Source organism: Nilaparvata lugens, unplaced genomic scaffold (assembly GCF_014356525.2).
Source record: "Nilaparvata lugens isolate BPH unplaced genomic scaffold, ASM1435652v1 scaffold7831, whole genome shotgun sequence".
NCBI lineage: Eukaryota > Metazoa > Arthropoda > Insecta > Hemiptera > Delphacidae > Nilaparvata > Nilaparvata lugens.
The window spans coordinates 6,150-13,471 of record NW_024093578.1 but is presented as its reverse complement, the minus strand read 5'-3'; the positions used below and the strand labels follow the sequence as shown (position 1 = coordinate 13,471).

The following is a 7,322-nucleotide window of genomic DNA, read 5'->3' as shown; positions in this document are numbered from 1 at the left end:
ATGAATTAATATAATAAATTCATTTTATTGTTATGATTGAGTTGAATGTTACATTGATTACTTAATAGACAAGGATAGCAACACCAATGCTCATCAAATACTGCATTATAACGTGGACTCACTTCAGGCAAATACGCTTTATCAGGCAAATACACGACGATACAATCGTGGTTTTAAGAGTGAATAATATGTTCTTACTGATCACAGATAATTGTGTAGGGGCACAACGCGACATGGCTGCACAGGCTCCCGACACACGGGGCACCGCTGTTCAGTGTGTAGCCACTCGATGAGGCAGTGCCAGCAGAACAGGTGGCCGCACGGCGTCACACTGGAGCTGTGCCGCTCCTCCAAGCACAGCGGACACGAGTCGCGCAGCGGCCGAACCACTTTCGAATGCGTCGGCTGGGTGCGCGCGCGCAACTCGTCCGCCGACAGTTGTGCAAAGTTGATCGACTCGGTGGCGCCCGACAGCGCCGCGTACACCAGCGTAACAACGCTCAGAATCTTGAAGCCGTACAACGATTTCCGATCCTTCAGCCATTGTCGAACAAGAACCTGCAAAACAAAACACAACGCTTAATGATGATTTATGATAATGCATTCAATTCCATCCAATCTATTAATTTTTTTATTATTTTATTCAAGTATATGTTGGAGTGATTATGTTTATTTAATTAAATGTTCGATGATTTTCATTTATAAAGAGTTTGTGATATGTCTTGAATATTCTAATTGGCAATAAATGGAATTGAAATTGAATTGAAATTATTGCCCAATAATAGATACAATTTACAATATCAGGTTCAATATGTTTTACAATGATTGATTGAATATTTTTGCACAAAGGCTCTACCAGCCTATTATATGGAAAACCATAGTTTACTATGATGTTGCTATCCTTGACTATCATTCAACAAAGCAGATGGTGCTATCTCTTTCACGCTTTGCGATGTTGCCACATCGTATCAACAATGTAGCAATTCATCTAATTGATAAAATATTTAATCTCATCGTGAAATTTTATTATTAGGCTACATCTTGAAAAATATATTTTCTTGACAAATAAAATATGATTAACTATTTTCAACAATAATGAACAGTTAAATTCATCAGATATACTTGTATCAGCTGTTTGGGTGGCAAGGCTGAGATCTGGTAAACCTTTTCTCCTATCTTCCTACACTGCCATTATAACGTGGACCTCACTATAGGTATTTTACCTCCTTTCTTCCTTTTCACCACAACCCACCATTAAGCCTGTTTTTGTAAATTCTTTTATTTCTATTTTGCATATTGATTTATATGTGTATCTCGTATTGATTTGAATAAAATTATGGATTGATTTATTATTGTGGTAGAGTGGAATGTCACATTTATTTATTTAATCAATTAACATAACACAACTTGCAGAAAAATACGAAAGGCTTAAGCCCAAAACGTCCCAAAAATAGTTTATACCACAGTCCAAATGTAGCTTAGTTATGTTTTACTATCACATTTTTTCAATTACCTACTAACTGCAATTTACAATCCAATACTAACAAACAAGAAACACAGATTATTAAATTTAAACATATTTTCAAAATGAGAAAAATCAAATACAAATTAATGCCATTGTACCCTTTTTTAAAGGAAACTTTTTCATAAAAAATACAATAACAACTAGTTCCGGTATTTCTAATCCATTTTTAAGTTTCTCTTGAAATAAAATATTGATTATTACTAATAAAAAAATTATATCTTCAAATAACTTCTTTTTTTAATAAAAAAGAAAGTTATTGAGGATATTATTTTGTTTATTAGAAATAATTCAATATTTTATTTTAAGAAAAACTTCAAAATGGATTGAGCATATCGAAGCTAGTTATTGTATTTTATACAAAGTTTTTCAAAATAGGGTGCTATGGAATCATTTTTCATATAAGTAGCACTAATGAATACGTTATTAAACAATAACAAACTATTGAAAAAGTCCAAACAGAGTAATTGTTTCAGGTATCCATCGTCTCATTTACGTTCATAATAAATGTCTCTAGTTCTGCTGTTTAAAATTTCAAAAACTGAGATTAAAGAATGTCCATTTCACTGACTTGAATAAAATAGTTTCAATAATTCTGTAGGTTGACTATAAGTTGAGGATAATTTATAAGCAGTCTTCAGGTTGGAGTCGTCGCCGTCATGCGAATACAGTTGGTGCACAAGGTTAGGTAGGCCTAGTTGATAAGTTGAGGACATTTATGACGAATCTCATTAAAAAAATAGAATGGACATTGCTGCCTCAAGCTGTGTTATCTCTAGATGTAAATTGCACTCAGTGGATTTGTTTTGGTGAGATGGAAATTCAACATTTAACCTGTCGTAGCTCATTATAGTTTTTGTTCAGCGCTGTGAGGTGCTCAATAAATAATAATATGATGCATCCAGGTTATAAGCTAATGCCGATGCATCCAGTTTAAACAACATTGCCTCATGTTTAATCCATTGTTTACATTCTAAGAACAACCCATGTTTTTTGAAAATTTTAGAATTTGAAAATAGTTTGTCTTTTACTAGGCCAGAGATAGGCTCATTTCTCAAAGGCATATCTGATAAGAGTGTAGTAGAATTAAAGCAAGACGACCACTGACTTGAATGAATTATATAGTATTTATAGAATAATTATAAGATCGTAGAGAGCAGTGCAAGTAGGGTGAGTTTGAATGGTAGTGTTAGTCATATTAGTTTGTTATCTCTTATGATAGGAGGTGAAGTGCACTTACATATTGTATTCCAGTAAGTCGTTTTGAAAACTGGCCATAGAAGCCAGACCAGTAGAATACAGCTTTATGCAGTCTCTCCAAAATTGGAATGAATAGTTTCAGCCAGGTTATGACTCTTAAAATGTGCAGCTGAGCTTCCGGTCTGAGTTCGCCATCGTTTTTCAAACAATCGCTGTTTTCAAATTTTTGTAGAGCTGATAAGACTAGCTTCTGTCCAAAGCTGCTTAGGAGAACCATTAGAATTCTCATCTGAAAAAGGCATTTTATAATGGAGCAACATACAATAAGAAGATATGATATATGAATATTTATAATGCAATGAATAAAGAGAGAATCATTTCAAATATCCGTGTTATTAATTTCAAATGCATATTCTTGTTTTGCACTAATTTTCAATTCAACAAATCTGCAGAATACAAAAGTGAACATGGATTCGAACTTGCAAATAATAGATAGCTGAGTATTACAAATATCCAACACTTCTCAATACAGTGAATGGATAGATTCTTCTACCTAGGAATATACGGACATGAAACTGACAATTATGCATGAGTAATTTGATACATAATGCATGGGTTTAGTAAACTGAGAGATTGAAATTAATGCCATACAGCCGGAATAGTGAAGAATATTTTTAAAAATTGATAGTACTGGTTAAGTGATAAATATCCCACAATTTATTGTATTCAGTATTTGTTTCTCACATCATATGAACGAGAAGATACTACCTATAACACAAGACCAACCATTTTCCTCTACATTGATTCAAACCACGTGGTTAACTTGTCTTAGTTGATCAGTTTCTTCTTAGAAACTACTAACAATTGTTTAATAACTAATAACTTGAAAAATTTCAAAACAAAACCTTTGTAGCCCTATAAAAGTAGATCAGTTCTTATTAATTTATTCATTGGGAAGCTACATTCAAGATTTTAACAGAGATTTAGTAAATTCCTATAGCTGGAAACTCTAGAATTTCATCAAGTTTCATTGAAAATTGGTCAATCGAAAAATAAATTACTACTGTGGTATTTCAGTGACTAATTGTAGAGCCTAGCTAAAAGTTGCTTCCATGTGGTTCGCAGCCCACCTATATCTGTAGGTCTTCTCACTTCTACCTACCTCGCACTCATCCCTCATCATCATCCGTCTCTTTACATGCGCGCAAGCCTAGAGCTTATGTGGGCATCACCCTTAACAAAGATAAATGAATAAAGCCATTTTCACTTTGAATCTTTCTTCAATGTATACATGGATGTGTGTTTCCTTTCTCTCTTAATAGATAAAACTGTATCATGATTTAACAATGATTGGATGCTTTCAAAAATACTCAGAATAAGATTGAGAATTACAATTATTATTATAAGTTTTATTTAGTAGTGAACTGAAGCTCGAAGAGCATTGATTCGTTTTTTCAATAGTTAAATTAAAACAACATTTGAAAATAATTTGTTCTGAAATACACCAATATTGTTAAAAATGTGTCAATTGAGGTACAGCTTACTGTGTAAGTGAACTGGGCCAACTTACCTTCAATGCCGGTATGTTTGAATTATCGGAATCGAACTGAAGGATTCCTGTGTATTCCTCGCCCAGAGTTTGTAGACCACTCAGAGTTGTTGAACCGAAATATATTAGATTACTTAGAGCACTCAAAGAGTTTCTGTACTTGATCAATGCTTTATTACCTGTGAAAATAGAAAATTCCAATAATTGAAACAAAAGAGAAGAAGCAGGTGCTACAGTAACATGACGACCACTATCAACATTATTTATTTATTTATTTATTTATTCATAGACAATGGATACAATCCAGGTGTAAACGACAGGCATTCGTTCAAAACTATTTCAACCTTAATTCAAAATAAACAGTCCACAGGTTCATGGATCATGATTTGATTTACACACAGTTCAAAAAAGTTGTAAGTGAGAATGGAATTCTTTCGAATTATAGAATAACATTCCCACTCATTATTATGATTCTTCTACTGAATAATTTCAGGTGATATTGGTAGAGTAAAACATTAAATAAATGAATGGAACATCACTTTTTGTTTTCTATTTAATGAGAATGAACATCAATTTTACCTGAAGAGGCCATAAATCCTTATACATTAAAAGACTACTAAAAATAATAACAGACACTGAGAGGAATCAAGTTTCGGTCACACCTCTTATGCAGCGTTCCTACACATGTCCGTTTTTTGTGGTGAAGGGGTGGCGGTGGAGGAACAGATCATACAACGAACATGTGTGGCATTCTAGGCCGTTGACACCCGTTATCGGATTGCAATAGAATCGGGATGCTGTATGATGAGTGTAGTTCCAGCTTATCAGGGAAATTTACAAACGGCTTCAGACAAAAGAAAAGTTTGTTTTATACAGCTATACAAGCTCAAACCAGTAACAATTAAAAACTGCAATTTTGGGAAAACAGCTGGGAATCTCGTAATATGAATTATAAAATAGCAAAGTCGTTTTTCAAACACATACCTAGTTTATCGAAATTTTAGATCGTATGTCTCATACAACACTACATGTCCCTACGACATTCGCTTTAATATGCATTCCACTTGAATTTTTATCAACATGTTCAATATGCTTATTAATGTAGAATAGATTGAAAAGGAAAAACTAATTGTGTAGGCTTACTTCAAGTTATTACCTTACCTCCAACTTGGATATTCTACTTCAAGTTGGAGGTAAGGTAATAACTTGAAGTAAGCCTACACAATTTAGTTTTTCCTTTTCAATCTATTCTACATTAATAAGCATATTGAACATGTTGATAAAAATTCAAGTGGAATGCATATTAAAGCGAATGTCGTAGGGACATGTAGTGTTGTATGAGACATAACGATCTAAAATTTCGATAAACTAGGTATGTGTTTGAAAAACGACTTTGCTATTTTATAATTCATATTACGAGATTCCCAGCTGTTTTCCCAAAATTGCAGTTTTTAATTGTTACTGGTTTGAGCTTGTATAGCTGTATAAAACAAACTTTTCTTTTGTCTGAAGCCGTTTGTAAATTTCCCTGATAAGCTGGAACTACACTCATCATACAGCATCCCGATTCTATTGCAATCCGATAACGGGTGTCAACGGCCTAGAATGCCACACATGTTCGTTGTATGATCTGTTCCTCCACCGCCACCCCTTCACCACAAAAAACGGACATGTGTAGGAACGCTGCATAAGAGGTGTGACCGAAACTTGATTCCTCTCAGTGTCTGTTATTATTTTTTAGTAGTCTTTTAATGTATAAGGATTTATGGCCTCTTCAGGTAAAATTGATGTTTCATTCTCATTAAATAGAAAACAAAAAGTGATGTTCCATTCATTTATTTAATGTTTTACTCTACCAATATCACCTGAAATTATTCAGTAGAAGAATCATAATAATGAGTGGGAATGTTATTCTATAATTCGAAAGAATTCCATTCTCACTTACAACTTTTTTGAACTTGTGTGTAATCAAATCATGATCCATGAACCTGTGGACTGTTTATTTTGAATTAAGGTTGAAATAGTTTTGAACGAATGCCTGTCGTTTACACCTGGATTGTATCCATTGTCTATGAATAAATAAATAAATAAATAAATAATGTTGATAGTGGTCGTCATGTTACTGTAGCACCTGCTTCTTCTCTTTGTGTTTCAATTATTGGAATTTTCTATTTTCACAGGTAATAAAGCATTGATCAAGTACAGAAACTCTTTGAGTGCTCTAAGTAATCTAATATATTTCGGTTCAACAACTCTGAGTGGTCTACAAACTCTGGGCGAGGCTTACATATGGCTTTTTTGACCCAAGGTAAGTTTTCAAATAGGTAGTTGGTTGAATGGTTTTTACCCAGGGTAACCTTTAAAGACAAATTGTAATGCATCGAAATGATCATTTTGTTGAAATAATAATATTATATAAACAAATAGCTCAATTTAGAAAAATCAAAGCAATAGTACAGAGTTGGTCAATCAACAAGGAAAAAGATAGCATAGGAATAATTATTACGAACAATTTCAAATAACTGAAACAATAACTTATCTAGTAACAACAATTTGAATCCTTCTTCATTACATGGCTCGCAATAATAAAGAAGTTTGATTGTATCCCTTAAATTATTTCCTTATCCTAACAACTTCTCACGAACCTTAATGAATTGATCACCCTCTTAGTGTGGTATTGAATGCATGCCTTGGCAAAGGATATATCTCCACAGCCCTAAAACTGGCTAGAACAGTGCCTATCTTCAAAAAGGGTGACCGTACAGCCCTGAAAAGTTACAGGCCAATTTCTATTATTCGCACTGACCAAGATCTTTGAAGCCTTTATGAAGATAGAGTAATGGACCACTTTGAGAGCAATAACCTATTTTCATTGTGCAGCATGGATTCAGGCGCGGTAAATCGACAATCACAGCTGTTTCCAAGCTGGTAGGTGACATCCTAGATTCTTTTGAAGAGGGGGACAAATTAGCACTGGCTCTGGCAGACCTGAGTAAGGCGTTTGAGAGTGTCCCGCATGATATTCTGCTGGAGAAACTTGCAGCATGTGGA

At 33.9% G+C, this 7,322-nt stretch overlaps 1 protein-coding gene across 1 annotated transcript; it reads right to left on the bottom strand.

The window, feature by feature from the left end:
* Positions 1-158: 158 nt before the first annotated feature.
* Positions 159-4,863, bottom strand: LOC120348795 (peroxisome biogenesis factor 10-like). Its single transcript, XM_039418935.1, has 4 exons — positions 4,851-4,863; positions 4,293-4,450; positions 2,763-3,011; positions 159-558 (listed from the first exon to the last, which is right to left on the bottom strand). The coding sequence occupies exons 1-4, from the start codon at positions 4,861-4,863 to the stop codon at positions 202-204; spliced, it is 777 nt and encodes a 258-aa protein (XP_039274869.1). The 3' UTR covers positions 159-201.
* Between the last annotated feature and the right edge of the window lie 2,459 nt (positions 4,864-7,322).

Bases quoted from the DNA above. Each gene is read 5' to 3' on its own strand.
- LOC120348795 (XM_039418935.1), bottom strand. The intron at 3,012-4,292 runs GTAAGTTGGCCC...TGCCTTTTTCAG, and splicing joins CAAACATACCGGCATTGAAG to ATGAGAATTCTAATGGTTCT. The intron at 559-2,762 runs GTAAGTGCACTT...TTTGTTTTGCAG, and splicing joins GACTTACTGGAATACAATAT to GTTCTTGTTCGACAATGGCT.